General features: G+C 35.2%; 2 protein-coding genes across 3 annotated transcripts; both read right to left on the bottom strand.

Annotated features, from left to right (window-relative positions):
- Window positions 1-221: 221 nt before the first annotated feature.
- LOC105205484 (protein white) lies at window positions 222-10,389 on the bottom strand. Of its 2 annotated transcripts, XM_011174849.3 has the most exons (11): window positions 10,261-10,389; window positions 7,960-8,102; window positions 6,019-6,253; window positions 5,262-5,572; window positions 3,833-4,031; window positions 3,457-3,595; window positions 3,062-3,398; window positions 2,001-2,132; window positions 890-1,118; window positions 684-789; window positions 333-606 (listed from the first exon to the last, which is right to left on the bottom strand). In XM_011174849.3, exons 2-11 carry the CDS (start codon window positions 8,053-8,055, stop codon window positions 333-335), a joined length of 2,058 nt encoding a protein of 685 aa, XP_011173151.2. In that variant the 5' UTR covers window positions 8,056-8,102; window positions 10,261-10,389. The 2 variants fall into 2 exon arrangements, with proteins under 2 accessions (XP_025995609.2, XP_011173151.2); XM_026139824.2 differs by lacking the exon at window positions 10,261-10,389 and having other exon boundaries at window positions 222-606; window positions 7,960-8,055.
- LOC105205485 (phosphatidylinositol 4,5-bisphosphate 3-kinase catalytic subunit delta isoform) lies at window positions 8,218-18,494 on the bottom strand. The gene is made up of 10 exons (XM_011174850.3): window positions 17,773-18,494; window positions 14,085-14,543; window positions 13,578-14,003; window positions 13,048-13,478; window positions 12,674-12,961; window positions 12,311-12,589; window positions 11,743-12,012; window positions 11,338-11,652; window positions 10,781-11,243; window positions 8,218-10,691 (listed from the first exon to the last, which is right to left on the bottom strand). Exons 1-10 carry the CDS (start codon window positions 17,935-17,937, stop codon window positions 10,560-10,562), a joined length of 3,228 nt encoding a protein of 1,075 aa, XP_011173152.1. The 5' UTR covers window positions 17,938-18,494; the 3' UTR covers window positions 8,218-10,559.
- Between the last annotated feature and the right edge of the window lie 410 nt (window positions 18,495-18,904).

Raw genomic sequence — 18,904 nt, 5'->3', positions numbered from 1 at the left:
TCAAATATTAATTATTATTAGAAATATAAAAGACATCTCTGTGGAGATCAAATAAAAAATATATTTTAAAATGTCCTTTAGACTTCTAGACGTCTTTTAAAAAAATCTTGAAGAATAATATTAATAAGGTATCTTTCAGATATCCACACACAAGACCTCTATACTTTCTCGGTTTTAATGGCGGAAGCCATCAGGAAGCAATCAGGTACAACACATAAGAATTTTATTAAAATTTTTTTATTAAAAATACACGCAGCACATTACAGGAAACCGTTGTTTTTTACAGACATCTTTAAAATTAATAAAATAACAGAAAATGAGAACGACGATAATTACTTTGATCGGCGAGTTTTCGACAGTAGCGCGAGAAATGCTAAGAAGCGATACGCTACTATGAGGGCGAACAAGCAGACGATGTCCAGCCAGAGGTCCTCCTCTTTGAAATTGAAAGTTTGGAGAATCATGCGCCCCGATTTTGGACACGTCACGTTGCTTCTGGTGCACGCTATTGAATCGATCTCTGACCACTGGTTGATCAAAAGTGCCTCGTTGCCGTAACGAAACCAAGATAAATACGAGAACCACACCAAGTAGGACGGTATGGACCTATTACGCGCAAAAAAATCAAGTATTTCAATCAGTGTTTTATGCATTACTGTTCGAAATGAATTTGAGATACTCACACTGTATTCAGGAAAAAGCCACCAAAAAGTAAGAACGGTATTAAAACCGGAGGACCGACGGAAAGGGCCGTAGTAGAATTGTTGCTGATGCAGGATATCAAATAGCCTGTGAGAGAAACGAAATTTTGAACGATCATTAAAAAAAAAAAGAAAGAACAAAAAAAATCGATGCGATGCGAACGTTTTTGTATAAAAGTCTCAATTACCGAATGAAATTGACACGTTGGCTACGAGATCTACTACACCAACAGCGATGAAGAAGTGCTTCACACCCGGGTAGAGACCGATCATAGGATAAACGACGGCGGTGAAGACCAGCGGCATTGCCAAAAATATCGGCGCTTCCGCCAGCGTTTTGCAGATGAAGTAGACATCGGTGCGATACATACCATTTTTGTGCTCGCGAAGAAATATCGGTAACTCTGCGCAGAACACCTGAACACAATACGGGCGTGTCTTGGTTTCGTTGTTTTTGATAATTATCAGAATCGTTTTGGCGAAATTTTGTCTTGGAATTTTTTGATACAATTTTTTCTCAAATTTCTCTCTGTCAATTTCCAAGGTAAGTGAATATATCTTAACTAAATCGAGTTAATGTTAATAGCTTATACAATTAATTTAAACTTGATTATATGTTACGTTAAGATTAAATTTATTTAAATTAAAAGTTGATTTTGAAAAGCATTATTTATATTAAATTAGAAATTCGTAATTTTTTTAAAGTTAAATTACTTAAAAGCAATGATAACCTATGGATCATGATATTTTTAATATTTTATTTGTAAATTAAATTTATATAAAATAACAAAAAAATATTGTATTTTTATATAGAATTGTATTTTCTCTTTCAATTTTTTTTCTTTTATATAAATGTTTGACTTGGGAAAAGAGTTAATGAAAAAAATTAAAAAAGTAAAAATTAAGTTAAAAGTTTTTAACTTTTTAACTAGTTATTATCCAACCCTGTCAATTAAAGAATTTTTCAAAACTTTTGATTAATAATTTTTTAACATTTTAGAAAATTTCTCAGATTTTTTTTTTATACTAATTGAAACACTTCAGAAGTAAGAAAATTTACACCTTTCTAGAATTAAAAGTGAATTTTGCAATATTTTGCAATTTTTCATTTCTCATTTTATAATTTCTGAGAAAAACTTATAAAATCTAAAGAAATTTTTATATTATTTTTTCAACAATCTTTATTAAAAAGATTTTAAATATGAAAAATTCTTAAAAATATTAAATACATGATAATTTTTTTCACCAAGACGAAATTACAAGAACGGTTCGTTTATGCGTTACGTCTTAAAGTCTCACGTTAACGACTGCGTAGACATTCTGGAAAGTCATACTGGTAAGGAAGATGAATAAAGCGCCGTTGATGTTCATCACGCCGTCTTGATCTATTTGTTGACCGAAGTAAACGACGCCAATCAACAGCGCGACCATCTGCGATAGAAAATGCAAATTTTTTTGCCCTCTATTTTCATCCCGCTTATCAATTGCGAGATTATTCGCCAGTGCAAATAAACAGACATGTCAAGGAGTATAAAGAGAACTTTTAATTATTTTATTAATCAAGAGATCGAGAAGATAATTAAAAGTTGCTTCAAGATTAAATTAACTTAAGATTAAATTAAAAGTTAATTTTGAAAAGCATTATTCATATTAAATTAGAAATTCGAAATTTTTAAACACAAGATTACTCTAAACAATTTCAATATGGATCATCAAACAAATTTAATATTTTATTTGTAAATTAAGTTTATATAATTATTGATCATTAATCGCATTATTTTTTAATTTATTGACAGTTTCATTATAGTTATCATCACCTTCTTTTAAGCGATTTTATTGAATTCAACTTAACGAAGATTTTCGTTCTTATTAATTACGATGGTCTTGACCCAAATATTTCTATCTTTAGTTATTTTACTCTTTGATTTTTAGTGAAGATTATCCAAACCAGGGTGGAAACGTCTAAATCTCGATTGAATACTAAATTTTTACATGTACACGACGATCTTGTGTCAGCTGTTATATGTAGTATACTTCAATGACTGATCTTTAGACTTTAACTATTATTACGTTAGTTTTATATAAAATAACAAAGAAATATTGTTTTTTAAGTGAGAATGTATTTTTTCTCTTATCATTATTTTTCTTTTACATAAATATTTAATTTAAGAAAAATGGTAATAAATGAAAGTTTATATAAGTGCTTTAAAAATAATAAAATAAAGTTAAAAATTAAATTATTCAAATTAAGTTAAATTAAAAGTTGTAAACTTGCCCAACCTTCCTTTATTTTAATTATCTTTTCAGTTGTGTGCGTACGTGTATGCGTGTAAATAGATGAATAACGGAGGGAAACGTACGATGGTCTGTAGAAGGCGGACTTTAACGAGGATCGGCTCCCTGATCACCGTCAGCCAGGATCGCCATAGAACCGCGCGGAACTGTTCGCACCAATTTGCTTTGTAAAGCGACCGGTCGGAATTCTTGGGGTACTTGAACCGCTTGAGGGAATTCTCAAACTCGCCGTGGACGGCCTCGGCCTCTTGCGCGAGATGCGCACCGTGTACGCTTTTCTGGAAAGCGTCGCACGTTGTTTCGATCGCGTGCCTGCAAGTCAACTCGCGTCCCGGCACCACGGCCAACACTTGCACGAAGAAATCAGCGGGGTTGTAATTGCTGGGACACGCGGCACCGAGCCTGCGACAGAATGCGGATTTAAAGCGGTTTGGAGATGAGCTTTTTATAGCGAACTTACGTTTTGAAGAAAGCACAAGCTTGCGCGGCTGTGCCCATGAAGGCGACTTTTCCCTCGGCCATCAGCAGAATCTTGTCGAACAGAGCGAACACCTCCGAAGAGGGTTGATGTAAAGTGGCGACGATTGTTTTACCACGTGCTGTCGAATCGTTTATTCATCAATCCTCTATACGCTGGCTGCAGAATGTAGCTTTGCCCGTAAAGCTCGTATCAGACTGGAGATTAAAATTGAGATTGGATGGGAATTTAATCGGAATAAAGAAAATCAATCTCAAGTTTAATGAAGTTTGCTTTAATTGGCCAAATTCCAATCCAATCTCAATCTCGATCTCTAATCTGACATGGATGTAAGGCACCTTTATCGGCTCGAACTCACCCGCTAACGCTTTCAGAATGGAGACAACCTGATGGGCCATGAAGGAATCCAAGCCCGACGTCGGTTCGTCGCAGAACATCAACGGAGGATCGGTCAATACTTCAGAGGCGAATGACAGTCTCTTCATCTCGCCTCCCGAAAGGCCCTTCACCCTGCCCGGTATCCCAATCTTGGTATTTCGACAGTTGGAAAGGGCAAGCTGTTTCCGCGGTAAACGAAAATGAATTAAAATGGATTGAAAAAGGAATTCATTTTAACGTTCGCCAATGCGTACTCTTAAAATCTGAATTCATTTCAAACCCCAATACCTTTGTATCGATTTATAGGAATTGAATGAAAGCATATTTTCTGTGCCTTTCAATCCAAAATTAAGAGTGACCTTAAAAAGTGAATCGTGAATTCAAGTCAAAATTCTGGGTAGAACTGCAGGAAAGAAATGCAGTTTTTTCAATCTAATTAAATCCGAAAAGGTTTTCCCGTGAAAATGAATGCTACTCAAAACTTTTTTTAATTCCTTCGGAGTGGAATCTCACTCCAAGAAATCTCACACCCAAAGAATGAAAATTTAGCCGACTGGCAAGCTCAGCAAACGAAAATAAATGCAAATGATTTGAAAATTGCAATTTATTTCAATTTATCTGAGTTCGCGTTTTAGAGTTTTCGAGTACTTTTGAATTCAAATGGACTCAAATAGATTGAAATACAAAATGAGCTAATCATTATTTTGAATTCGGATGGATTTATGTCCCTATTATATTATTTTTGAATTCAAATGAATTGAAATGCGAAATGAACTATTCATTATTTGCAATTCGAACGGATTTATGTGCAGAAATATTAGGAAACAAATTATATTATTTTTGGATTTAAATGGATTTGAAAAATCTGAAGCGCAAATTCGAAAATGTCGAAATGAATTCATTTCTATTAATTTCTATCATTTCGTTTGCTGGAAGTTTCAATGACTGTGAGTGTTCATAAAATACTGTCAATGCTTCTGATAGTATTAAAATAAATTCAAATATTTGAAAAAACACGATACACATTTTTAAATAAAAACTTTTTTGGTTCCAGCTAAAGTGAGATTCCACTCTAAAAAGTTTAGAGAAAAATGCATTATTTCAAACCATCTAAATCCATTTTGAGATAAAGTTTTCATTAAAAAATGTATATCAGTTTTTGCAAATATTTTAATCCATTTTTCAGAAACATTGACAACTGCATTCGTATTATCGAATAGAAATGCATTTAAAATGGATTTAAATGGGATAAAATTTTCAAACCATTTTCATTATCAACCATTTTCGCTTACTGGATGAAAAGTTTAATAATAAAAGTAATTAGCGAGCGAATAATCGTGGATCTTCTCGCTTGCATGCCTAAAGTGAGAATGCCCACTGATATATTTATGACCGCACGATCAAACTACCTCGTCAATGACCTCATTAACCCGCTTAATTCTCTGGAGACGAGGGATTTGCCGATCCATCCGCACTGCCGCCTGGAACATCAAGTGTTCCGTCACGGTCAGCGTGCCAATGAACAGATCGTTTTGTTGAACATAAGCCATCCTGGAGGTAAGGACACCTGGCGATATCCTCTGGCCGTTGGCAGCCATCAGACCGGACGCGGATAATCTGCGTGTCGAACGGAACGTCAATGCATTCAATAAAGTTGTCTTGCCTGAACCCGACGCACCCATGATTACGAGCAGTTCGCCAGGATAAGCCACTCCGCACACTAAAATGATTTACTTCCAAATAAAGTAAAGACTAAAATGAAATGACGAAAGGAATTCTCACATCTCATAATGTTTTTTTAAGAATATTTCAAATTTATGAATATTTCTAAAAAAATACCTTAAACTTCTTCAAATTTTACAAGTTTTTTTTGGAAATTGTAGAATAAAACATTTTTAAAATTTTTCTGTTTTTTTTTTAAATATTTCACAATTTTTACATATATGTATAAAGAAATTCTAATAAGGACGTAAACTTTTTTCTCAGTATTTCTGAAAAGTATTTCTATTTGTGTAAAAAATTTGAGAAATTATCTGAAAAATTATAAATTTATATCGAAATTCTGAAAATAGAAGATTCCAAGAAAAACTTTCGCCAGAAATATTTTATTCAGATGTAAACATGTATATTTAAAAAAAAGCAAGAAGCTATCCTCTTTCTTCTTACCATCTTTTAATATATGTTTCTGCACGACAGATTTTCTGGTTCTGAACAACAACCGATCCCAAATTTTGTCATTTTTCACGCTGTAATACACGTTCACATCGCTCCATGTATACGTAATGCTGTTGCCGAAACTTTCGTTGTTGAAATCAGCGGCTGTCGACGCGGTCGGAATCGGTTTAAGATCAAATGAGTTTTCTGGGCTTTCGTCGCGCAACGCATCTCTTTCGTTATCTTCCTACAACGATCGTAAACGTACACATACAGCACAGATTATTGTCGCGGAAAGTTTATAGGAAGGTTTCAACCTTTCACATTTTATATGCAACATTTCTGGAAGTATTCTGCAAAATGTCATACAAAATGTTGCAACAGAAATGTCTCTAAAATCTGCGACATGCAGTATATTTAAAAACATATCTAGAAGCAAAATAAAAAATCATTAAATAGCATCAGACGAAGAGTCAAGATGTTTCCAATCCTTATGGGGCACATTGTGCAAATATTGCACAATAATGGCATCATGAATTAACTGATCATGAATTGATTTAATTTTAATTTATTTAGCTAGATAAAAGATAAAATTATATATAGCTTTGTCTAGATAATTTTAAAATAATGTCACTAATAAAACAATTTAGGACAACAATATATTCATATTTTTATATATTTATATGTCTAAATCTTTATTTTTAAAAAAAAAGTTCTTCAAATAATTTACTCTGACAAGAAATATTCTTCTTTGGATTTGAGTTAATACACAAATAAAAGTCAAAGTTGAAAAATAGATTAAATATACACATTATATAATAACTGACAAAATTTTTTGTAAAAGTTTCCGAATTTATAGATTTGAGATAATTTGGACAAATAATATTCTTCTTTATATTTGAATTAATATGCAAATAAAAATCAAAATTAAAAAATAGGAGAAATATATAATGTAACTCACATTATATATTGACTGACAGATTTCTTAAAAAGTTTTCAAATTTATAAAGTTGAAGCAATTTTCATATTGTACTATTGTAAAGTACTAGTTGATCTGTGCAATTTGGACTGCATTCTAATATATTGCCAGTTCACCTTACATACTACTAGATTTTCGGTTCTGTCAAGGAATTTTGCAACCCAACTGTTATCTATTTGAAAACTTCTTTTGTTAGAATAAATGATAATTTGAGGCTAAAAACAATATTTCTCTCATTCTTGTTATTATTTACATTATCTTAGATAATTATAATATATAAATACAATTTGAAATAAAAATATAATAAATATAATTTAAAAATGATAACACTTCTTTCATCTAAGATAAAGATAAGGACAGTACACATTATAATTATCTAGATAAAAATAAGATAAAGCTATTTCTTCAATTATCTAGGTGGTTATCTAGACAATTTTGTAATGGTAAGCATATAAACTTCTTGTCTTCCCTCAGAAAGAGGAAACTTAATTTTTATGTCATCGATCAGACAACCGAACCTGACGAAGCCATATGACCGTCTGTACAAAAGAGTTATCACGGGTGTGCAGTGAACGAGAATAAAACATGTAAGGGCCTAAGCAGAATGGCTGATTTTTATTATCTCGAGACATATTTTATGACTTAAGTCTTTGTCCTTAGTAGCCCACAATAACCGTCTTGTGTCTCAAGTCTTAAACTAAAAAGAGATTCTGTTTGTGAACTTTCAAGACTTGAAACACAAGACAGTTATTGTGTGTTACTGGACAAAGACTCAAGACATGAAACTTGTCTTAAGATTATAAGTTAACCATCTTGCTTAGCGCACATAAAATAAGTTCCAATAAAAATGTGTAAGAGCATTTCAACTAAAAACTATTTCTGTCACAGGATCGCTACGACAATTCGCTTGCATACCGCATTGAAACGCAGCCAATTGTGCCATATAATATAAGTATCTTGCTTGTTGTACTTACGAATGAAATTGTGTGATAAGTGACTCTTTGGGTCTTACTGACGGAAGATATCGTCGACGTTGATATCAATGGCTCCGTTTCCTCGGTAGCCGTCATTTCTTATGACTTCGCTCGTCTCTTCGACGCACCGTCAAGTTCTAACACTGAATTAAAAAATACAACAGTCTTTAATAATAAGCAAAACGTTTTTCCGTATCTTCAATAATTCGCATAACGCCGATTATATCAATTCTCCGAAATAAATCGCAATTAAGAAAATTCAGGCTTCAAAGTTGGTTTCTTTTTTATTTACAACAGACACTGACCAATACAGAAGATCTATGCACGTTTTGTATAAAATTACATGTTCTGGTACTGCGGCGAGACGATAAAAAAAAAAAAAATAGATTACTGCCCGAGATAGTGTGTAACGGAAAAATACGTTCGACGAACAAGCCGGCTTCTTTTCCCCGGGATTGCGGTATCACGGATACGTGTACACCTGCGTACGATGTGAAAGAACGTGCGTACACGGTATATACGCGCACGGAGATTGGCTGGAGGAACGTGTGCCCCTCTCCATCGGTTCCCGTGTGTATTTACCTCGCCCTATCTACGCTCTGGTAGGACCCGCGCAAATCCGTCTATAAAGAAATCAAAAGCGGTATTGAGAAGTAAAATCAGGAGATGCATATACGTGTAACTATACGTGTAACTATAATGTTATGTGTATGAAGTGTCCTTTTCTTCTTCGTACGACAATTGAAACGTAATGCGCTAGTAAGAGAAGAGGATGATGATATGGATATATGCAGCATTGACGCAGTCTGCAACATTATTTATTTCTTCCTAGTGTATTAGAGATCATTATCTTATCTTACATTGTGAGGAGCGCGCGTACGGTCGTGCGTTTTAGAGCCGTTTTAGAAAGCGTAGCGGTCTATTACGTAGGACAGCGCTGAAGTATGAATGGCCTATTGATTTAACTATCGCTAATATGTGGATAATAATAATATATTGCAGTATATTTATCAAAATATATATCTCTCGTAGTGGTTTTCTTTCGTTACGTTTTTTTTTCGCGTATATGTATTTCAAAAACACGATATCACGCGTGATGATAATTAAGAAATTTTAACCAGTCACCACAGCAGGAAATACATCGTCATTTTTTTCCGTTAAACGAGATGCGAACTTTTGAATGTAAACGTAAGAAAATAATTGTAAGAAAAATATCTTCGGTCGGCAGAGCGCAAATCGGCAATTAATTCGCAGGTCTTCGTACAATCGTGTTTAAACGAAATACTCAATTATTTCAAATCTATTTGTTTGACTCGTTAACATACAGCTATAGTCACAATTCGACGGCCAGAGTCTGAGGTACGGCGTTATATGTGACACAACGAATTTTATACAAATAATTATGAATCAAAGAAAAATAAGAAGACCGATGAACAAATAAATTATATTGTGATTGCGATTTCAATCCATATTCCACCGAAGATCACCGGAAAGAATTTCAGTAGAGATCGAAGCCGGTTTTGGAAAACACAGTATAACTATTTGTACTATAAAATTTAATTTGTCGCACGTACAATCGCACTAGCCAGCGAATTGTAAGTACACTTAACTATTTCGATTAAGATCGTCCCAGGCCGATCGTTTGGTCGTGATACTTTTACCGGTACTGTCGTGGACAATTTCGCAAAATATATATTGCTTTAGATTATCACACTGTCATTGCCAATGGTGCGGAATAAACCGCATCACCCGTTATCTAAACGATCATCCTTTCGCTTTTATCGAATTAAACAACGTTACGGCGCATGTCTTTTCATTATTACGTTAGCGATAAATCCAATACAACAAATGCCTCTATTTCGTTACGTGTAGAGAGTCAAAATCAGTTTCTTTATGTTAACGAGACGGCAATGAGATATTTAGCGGTTTGTTGTTGCAAATAACATTCGTGTAACATCACAGGCTTTCGGCGTATCGTGATAAACGATTTTAGAATACTAACCAACTTAACGAGATTTAATTGTCTAACAAAAAATAATTCTGTCTTAGCTTGTAAGACCAATTTTAACAATTTCGAATTAAGATCAATTAATTGAAACTAAAAATGTCTTATAAACCGAGTGTTTTAACCGAGAACTTAGAAGAAGATTCTTGTAGTTCAATTGATATGTACCATACGTCCGCGGTTAAAAAAAGTACTGTCATATGGAACGTAGGCACCGACTGCTTGTGCTGCACAAAGTAGAACTCTAAAACTGTACAAATGTATCCGAGTCTCGACAAACCATTCTACTAAATTACCTCTCGACAATACAAGTTCATTGATACTCGGCAACGATCGTTTTATTACAGTCTCCAATACTGGTTACGGTCGTCGATTTCCAATCCTGACGACACGACGCTCGTCGGAAGCGGCAGCTTCCTTTTTTTTTAATCCTTCAGTCTCGAACAAGCAGCGTTAAACGTGCGGCGTGCTCGTCAAATGTGTCACAGCGTTCATCTTAACGTCGCACTTTGTAGCGCGACGTAACATTGGACGACGTTATGACAGTGTTCTTGAATATATAGGATCTTTCACGCTATTCAGCGATTGTTGCTATTCACAACGTCTTATTGTTCTTGGACATATTATGCGACGCCCAATTTAACGACGTTTTCCACGAATTACAGAGGGCCTCGTCAAATTTGCTTCTAAAATGCTTTTGCGCTTCGCTTTCGGACATTTCTAGGACCTGTAAATCATATTTAAATGTATTATTTAAATGTATCTGTTATACCGCCTAATTGTAACATATATTAATATATCTCATAGCCACTGTACCAAAGTATCTCTAAGATAATTCAGATCTTTCTCCGACGACAATTCGGGCAGCCCGGTAGATATCATCATGGCGAACAGAGACAGTATAAGTCCACCGTGTTGGCGTAGAATTAAAAATGCTTGCTCGCAATAATTCTGAAATCTTTGAAACTCGGCGGCGTGCCCCTTCTTCGTTTGACCTTTGTTTATCACGTGTACGAAGTCGTTGGTCAAAACGAAGGGTACTCGTTCGCGTCTGAATCCGAATTTCTCCTTGAAGTGGCCCAGAATGTGACCAAAATCGATGTGAAATAGTTGTCCAGTCTTTTTAATCATTATATTGTCAGAATGTCGGTCGGCTATCCCGAGAACGTACGTCGCTACGCAGTAACCAGCACAACTCAAAGTAAATTCTTCGATCGCTTTATTTAACGCCGCCTCCGTATGATTATAATCTTTTAACCAAGCTAACAAGGAACCTCTCCTGTAAATACAGACAAAGGAAATTGTAAAACAAGTTGATTGTTTTATATACATATATGTCAAATTATATCGATGTCTCGTAACGCATTGTTCACCTGAAGGCCGCCGTTGCGGAAAACGTGCCCTTTTCCTTCTGAATGTTTGCGATTGTCTCTGCATTTAGCACCACCTCTATCATCCCGATACTATTCTCCATAGATATGCAACCGTACGGATTCATACGTAAATCCAAGCCCTCCTTCTTCCAGAGCTTATCCATAATACGTAACATCTGAAGTGTCAACATATCTTGTCTCAAGTCGTCTCCGTGCTTAACGATTAAGAAAACGTCTTCGCCGGAAGGATCACTGTTCTCGAAAACTAACCACAGCGGGCGCATCTTACTGTCCATTACTCGACATTTTTCGATTCTGATAAAAAGAAAAAACATAGAAAGTGATAAGAAACGTGAGAAATAACTACATTCAATAAGAGAGACGGGAATGGTGAATAAAACTCACTTGATGTGATTCCATCTGAAACTCGGGTCAAGAGGATTAAGAATGTCGGTGATCGCCTCCTGGCAGTGTGGTTCTTGTATGATGTCCTGAAAGCCTTGAAGGGCCGCCTTGCGATCCTTTTTCATCTTCACTTGCTTCGAGATACTTTTCAATTTGTCCAAACATGTCACCTGCTTAGATAATGATATCATGTGCTGTTGACTTCCTCTGCAATATGCTTCCAGTATGAGGCCAAAACGAACGGACACTGCGCCAACCTTCATTTCTGACCTAATACAGTTTTCGAGAAACAAGCGATGAATAATAAATTATAAAATATAAGGGATAAAGATATTCGCATGAGGTTTTATATACACAAACAGTCGACTCGCCATTTTATCTCGACTGTCTCATCATATGTACCTCAGTTTATAAATGTTTACTTGATTAAATAATTTAAAAAATTCCGTTTTCAGTAAAAGAATATGAGATGATTGCAATTCGTTTTAGAAAAAAAACTAACACATAATATTATGAAAAAATTATAATAAATAATACAAATTGCATACAAAATGCTGTTACCACTGACCTGAGATGCCAAAATAAAAAGTGGCCTATCCTCCTATTATTAAGTGCTCGCTTTAAGAGAAATTCCGTCAGAGGAGACGCCAAATAATTCTCATGTTTTAAAGCTTGAGCCAGTTGCAACAGGTAGAGGCTGAGATCGTCGTCGGTAACGTCTTTTAAACAACGAACGGCAAAATTTCTGACGTTTTGATCAGCGTAAGCGTAATCTAACAGCTCCAACGCTTTCTCTACTGGCAGTTTCGGCCATTGTTGTATAAGCGCAGTAGCCTCCGCAACTTCTCTACAAATGTTCATGCGAGTCATAACTTGTTTTCTCGCCTTTCTAATGCAACTTTATAAAGCAATCGATTAATTGATTTCTTACCTATGATCATTCCATTCAACACACTGTAACAGTTTAGCCAAGAGCGTCGGGATTTCGCGAAGACAATGATGCCTCAACACCCACATCGTCTTCTTCTCTTGTTCGTGTAATTCATGCAGCGGATCCCTGTCGGTTAGTAATCTCAGTTGATCTAATTGTTGCCTAACATCGGACTCCTCCATATTTAAATCTTTAGCCAAGCGTTCGTTAGATTGTTCTCGCATTGTTTGGGCATATTCTACCATTTTCTCCGGCGTAGGATATAGGACACATTGATCTTTTCCATAACTGTAAAATAATAAGCAGATGTAATGCATAATGATAATATTGTGCAAGTATTATTGTCACTGTAGATTCAAAAGCAAATAAATTACTTTGGAAACGTCAACATTAGAGCAGCTGCTCTGTCTAAATGTGGATTGGAGACTACTGTCCCGAGAGGATGAAGTAAATCGTCATTTTGTATATCATCCGCATACGTCCACGTGTATAATGTCATAGCACCCGTTTTTAACTGCGATTTGAAGTCATATACCGTCGTATTCGCCCAACATAGAGGATTTATGAAGAATTCCTGCTTCGAATCCTTAATGAGTTTTCTACTCTTTAAACCTTTTGCAGTTTTACTGATTTCGTATAATACAAAACACAGCCGTGCCATCCGCGGTATATCTCTGACTTTAATGTCGAATTTGAGAGTTTCTTCCCATTCGCAACTACCGTCGGCACTTACAGTAATTTCTTTGGTTTTCTGACTTTCGCATAGGGATTTGCCACCGTGGAAAAGGCCAGCTTGCAGTCCAATCTATATGCAACAGATACAAAAAACAGAAATGAATTCAAAGTATACAAAACCCAAGTAATCTTATTTCAAAAGAAATTCCAGAAAAACCGAGATACATACCTCTATAATACGATCGCAGTTAAGTCGAGAAATTCCGTTCACAGTAAAAACGAAAGGTTCTTCGATTTTCCACGCCGAGATATGCTTGCCCTTTTTACGTAACGTTAACGTAGAGGACGATGGCTTCGTGCGTTGCAACGTATCCACGTCCGGATTGTCGAAGGCGCTATCTTGGTCCATAGGTATGCTCTGTTTGCTGAACGTAACCAGTACAGGTGTGACATCTTTTGCTAGGCAATCTTGAATATAACCAAATTGTATGAGAGGGATATTGTCACCAATCAAATATTCTTCCTGTCCGCAAACCTTAAGCGTATAGTCGTTTGGGTCGCCGCGAGTCTTAAGAGTATTTGACCTCTTGGTCAGGATTACCTCAAGTAGTTTTAGAGGCGTAATAGTGTGTGCTATTTGAAAAGTAAACGATACCTGCAACAATAGCAATTTTGTCTAAAAATTTGTTCAAGCAGCGTACCCTCTTTTAAAAGGTAAAAAATAATTTCGCCTTACCTCCGAATTTTCAAATTTAGTAACTAAAACGATATTTCCGTCTTTCAAACGGGACTCGATATTTTTAGGTACGGTAGGTGACGACGATATCCTCGACGGAAATTGATAACGCATTTTTTCCGTCCAGCTCCTCTTCTGTCTACTTAACGCCACCTCGTCCCCTAGGAGTCGCATCTTCCACCTGAAGTCGTTGATCTCGGAATTCTTCAGGGCAACAAACTCGTGCAAACCCTTGCCGATTAGGTTACCAATTTTCGAGTCTAAATTTCTATCATCTTTTATACCCTCGCGTTCTATAACTTTCAATATCGAACAAAAGGGTTTTATATCACAGAGACGTCTCGTTTCATCTCGCAATTCTTCTATCTCTGCGTTGGAGTTAATACACGAAAATACATACGACGGGGCGTCTTTCAACGTTCCATGAAGAGGATATTTACTAGCCTCGTCCCACAGATCCTGTCAAGTAATTGATCAGTTTATATTTTTACATAATTAGCAATTCTTTAACTGTACAATTTGGAATACTACATATGTAGTGACTAAATATCTTGTGCTCACAATTCACACATACACATATAAATCTGTTAAACAATTGTAAATTTAAATAAATATAAAACATATTTGTTTAAATAAATTTATTGTTTTATTTTTATTTAAATAAACATTCAAATAAATATAAAACACAACAAACATATTCTTTACATTAGTATTTTTATTAGAGCAAATGCTGAATGATTTTTTATTTCAGCAGAAAAACCAGCTTTGCAACTGTTGTAAGATTCTTTACACGAATGATTCTTATTCTTAGTTTCTGCCAGATCTAAATATATAAATTAGTTGTATTAAAAAATCTTATATAGTTGCAAAACTACTTTTTCTGCTAAACGCAGTCAATATGTGTGCGTTGCTGAAGTATATTTATTGGGTTGGAATATAATAAAAAATAATGTTGTATTTCTAGTAAAAAATAGAGCAAATTTATTTATATTTTAAAAACAATTTAAATCAGTAATTTAATGACCATTGTTTCACCTTTTGCCATCTCTCAGGCAACTATATAATTCCCATTGCATAAAACTCGAACATTTTCTCAACAAAAAACTGTTGAAGATAATTTTTACAATCCTTGAAAAAGTGAATCTTCCTTATCATTAAAGAAGTTCTGTAACGATCATAACAAATAGTAATCCAATGGAGCAATGTCTGTAAATATACTGTGGGTGCAATACAATATGCCAGTCCAGTTGTATATTTTTTTCTGGCTGTTAAAGAAATATGAGGCCTGGCGTTATTCTGATAAAATAAAACGCCCTTTTTATTCACTAAATCTGGATGTTTTTTTTTGTATTGGCATCCTTCACTTTGTTCAATTGCCAGTACTTGTCTGAATTAAGCCTTATATTCTTTGGAAAGAACTCATAATACACAACAGTCTCCCTTTTAGTCTCATCAAAACACAGCATGACCTTTTTGGGATGAAGATGAAGCTCAGGCTTTGAAGTCTAAAAGCTTTTTTGAACAATGTTTCCAAGGTTGTTTTCTCATTGATGTAGAAAATCCAATTTTTATCGCCCGTCATGATTCGTTTTAAAAATAGATTTTTCTTTGTTGCATTTAAGTAACAAATGACAGATGGAAATGCATAAGTTAAATTTTTTTCAGATTGATTAATTTTTTTTCAGAAATTATACGGTATCCAAATATCAAGAAAATTCACGCATCCCAGCTTATACAAATGCTTGATGGCGGTTGTATGTGATAAATGGACTATCTCTGCAAGCTGCTGCGTCGTAAATCGTGGATTATTCGTGATTAAGTCTTAATTTCATCATCATCATCATTATCATCTTCATTATCACCATCATCATCAACGACAGTCGATTGACCAGTGCGCTCCTCTCTGAATGTCGTATTACCAGCATGAAACTTCGTAAACCATCTCTGACATATGTGTTGAATTATCGCATTGTCTTTGTACACAGCACATTTTTTTGTTTGCGTTTTTCCCTTTTCAGAAGCAAAACAACATTAAACAGCAAAAATACAATTTCTTTTGATCTCGAATAAACACAAACTTTTTTACATGTAATTTCTGCACACTGAATGATGTTTACAGGTTTCAGGTTATCACATTAGCATACATTTAAGCCATCTGGATTGATGTTTCTTTTTAATAAAACACAATGACACCATGTATTGAGAAAATACAACATTACTTTTATGCCAACCCAATATTATTCATAGATAAACATATGTTTTGTTTTTGTACTATGTAACTAGCTCTTGGAACAATGGAAAGAGTAGAATTTTAGGCACAAGGTAGAGACAGAAGATGAAAGAAGTACAAAGAAATAGAAATAGAAAGAAGAAAACATGGATATTTAAGGAGAGAAAATCTGGATGCAAGATGTAGTTAAGGCTTTAGTCAAATTAACTCTTACAATATAATATGAAAACCAACACCTTACTTCTACAAATACAGGTATCTCAAGTCCAACTATTTTTTTCCGTTTATTTAAAGTAGTTAAAAAAACGTTTAAAAATTCATGAACATAGTTTTCAAGTTTCTAGAACAAATGTTTGTACGCTATTTAGATAAAAAATAAAATATATAATTTAATTATTACGATTCTATTACCAAGATTAATCATGCACATTGATTATTTGACTTAAAAAAATTGTAACTTTTTATGATAAATGTATATTTAAAAAAGTAACTCTAGGGTTTTCTAATTTAGATATAAAGTTTTGAGAAAAAATGCAGGAATTCCAAATTCTTCAAAAAAATATAAATTACCCAGAAAATGAATGATTTTCAATAAGGAGCAAACGGGAAAAATCGAGTATCACAAAAAGACAAGCATTTTTTTATATTTTGTAAAAATAATATAATTCTCCAAGTGACTCAATGTTATCTTGCTTGCACATAATGCAATTCTGTTCTCAAAATTAATTTTCTTTAAATAAGTGACTTTTTTGAGAAAAATAATTTTTAAACACAAACAGATATTAATTTAGAATAAAAATAGAATACTTACAATAATTTTTACAGTAATTTTTCAAAAATGTTCACTTTTCACAATTAAAAAAAAAACATTACTTAATCCTGGGTCACTGGTATCTGATAAAATAACCTTGATATTGTTTGTAGAAAAATTGATAATTTCGATTACCTTTCCACACAAGTTTCCTCACTCCAAAGAATTTTTTAGGAATGGATAAGGAGTAGGGGACTTTTTGAGAAACTTCTGTAGATAAAAATCAATCGGACACAGATTATTCTGATTTTTAAAAAAAGGAAAGAATGATTGATAAGAATGTAGTCATACTTTTTTACATTTGAGCACACACTTCTGTTGTGTAACAATCCTGTATGTATATTCCAATAGTATAGTCAAAGATTCAAGTTTTGATCTACAATAGATACAGTAAGTCTTTAACCTTTTACTTTAAACTGTGATGTTCTTCTGCAAAAAGGTTACTGTCTTGGTACTGTCTTAAGTAGCGATCTCTAAGCTTGAAGCAAACTGGCCAAATGTCAATTGTACAGTTCAATGCTCCAAGCAAATTGTTATCACAGTTGAGAGTTTGGAGCGAAAGGGTAAAGGTTTGCTACATCTATCGCAAATAAGGAAAGAAGGAAGACACTGTTCCTGGGTGTGCACTGCACGCACAACATACTCACCTCCTTGATCTGATCTAAGGTAATATTGCGATTGATCTCAAACGGTATGACAACACCGTTTGGCATCAGGCACGTGAGTTCCACCACCGCGGGCTCGTGCGCGTCCCCGGGCCTCTCCATCCAAAAGTCATATTTGTATACGCTCGGTATGTTGCCGTGCACCATGATGAACGGCGAAAGAATAATTTTCCGTACAGGCACAAGTAAACACGCGCACGTAACGTCGTGGGCGAGCACCACGTACGTCAGGATCTCCTCACATCACAGGGGGTAACGGGAGCGTTATCAAAAATACCTCCTGAACCGTTCATGTCGCACAACGTACCATCCGCGGCTCATTCTGCCCGTTCGGGAACACGGAACGAGGGTGTCGTAACGTCTCTCACGTTAGAGAACTCGCGGCGGGTACTGTTGTTGCTGTTTACTTCGAATTACGACACTACCGCGAGACTCTCGCTCACTCTTGCGCTCTGTCTCTCTTTCTCTCGGGAGGTCCGTCCCTTGCGCGTCCTCGCGCCTCGCGGGCGTCGCTTTCACATTTGCGACGCGGCGAGGACGCGTTTCAACTGACGCATCTTTTCAAATTGGACCGATACCTCGTACGTTTACGTGCCAAGATACAAATAACCATTATCGCCTACACGTAATAACAACGTACGGCTCCGCCATTATTTACCTTACGAACCTCGCGTTCGACCAGCGACGACTAGCGAATGGAGCAAGCGACAAGCGGCAATACTTGACGACGTATGAAACAAACTTTAAAACATATCGCCGCTCAGCGCGCCAATTGGGTGCATATTTGTAAGGGTGCGCTCACATGGGATGCAGAATGATGGAACTGCGGAACGTTAGTGATTGGTAGCGGCTTCTATTCCGCCGATTTCGCCGTTTTCTTTTTCCACGTTTTCAGCGGAATAACTTTTACGCATATGTTCGTCTTTCACGTGTCGTCACAAAGAAAAACCAAAGACTTGATTGATTAAAATAATTAATTTATTAATTTTACTAATTTATCAAATAATCGTCATTACGATATCGATTTCACGCTATCTCTTGATGCTAAAAACCGCAGTGTTTTGTATAATATATCGCATTCAGTGGACTGCAGCGAATTCAACAGTGTTAAGTA

The sequence above is a fragment of the Solenopsis invicta genome, chromosome 15 (genome assembly GCF_016802725.1).
Source record: "Solenopsis invicta isolate M01_SB chromosome 15, UNIL_Sinv_3.0, whole genome shotgun sequence".
NCBI classification, from domain to species: domain Eukaryota; kingdom Metazoa; phylum Arthropoda; class Insecta; order Hymenoptera; family Formicidae; genus Solenopsis; species Solenopsis invicta.
The sequence above is the reverse complement of the archived record's forward strand: the minus strand, read 5'-3'. Positions and strand labels throughout refer to the sequence as shown.

What these genes read in the sequence shown, in the direction of transcription:
- LOC105205485 (XM_011174850.3), bottom strand. Translation starts at nt 17,937, where the DNA reads ATGGTGCACGGCAACATACCGAGCGTATACAAATATGACTTTTGGATG. An exon ending in CCTTAGATCAGATCAAGGAG is followed by an intron (nt 14,544 to 17,772) that starts GTGAGTATGTTG and finishes ATTACTTGACAG; the next exon opens with GATCTGTGGGACGAGGCTAG. An exon ending in GTTGAATGGAATGATCATAG is followed by an intron (nt 12,590 to 12,673) that starts GTAAGAAATCAA and finishes GAACATTTGTAG; the next exon opens with AGAAGTTGCGGAGGCTACTG.
- LOC105205484 (XM_011174849.3), bottom strand. Translation starts at nt 8,055, where the DNA reads ATGACGGCTACCGAGGAAACGGAGCCATTGATATCAACGTCGACGATA. An exon ending in GCTTGTGCTTTCTTCAAAAC is followed by an intron (nt 3,399 to 3,456) that starts GTAAGTTCGCTA and finishes ATTCTGTCGCAG; the next exon opens with GCTCGGTGCCGCGTGTCCCA. An exon ending in GGCTTTTTCCTGAATACAGT is followed by an intron (nt 607 to 683) that starts GTGAGTATCTCA and finishes TGCGCGTAATAG; the next exon opens with GTCCATACCGTCCTACTTGG.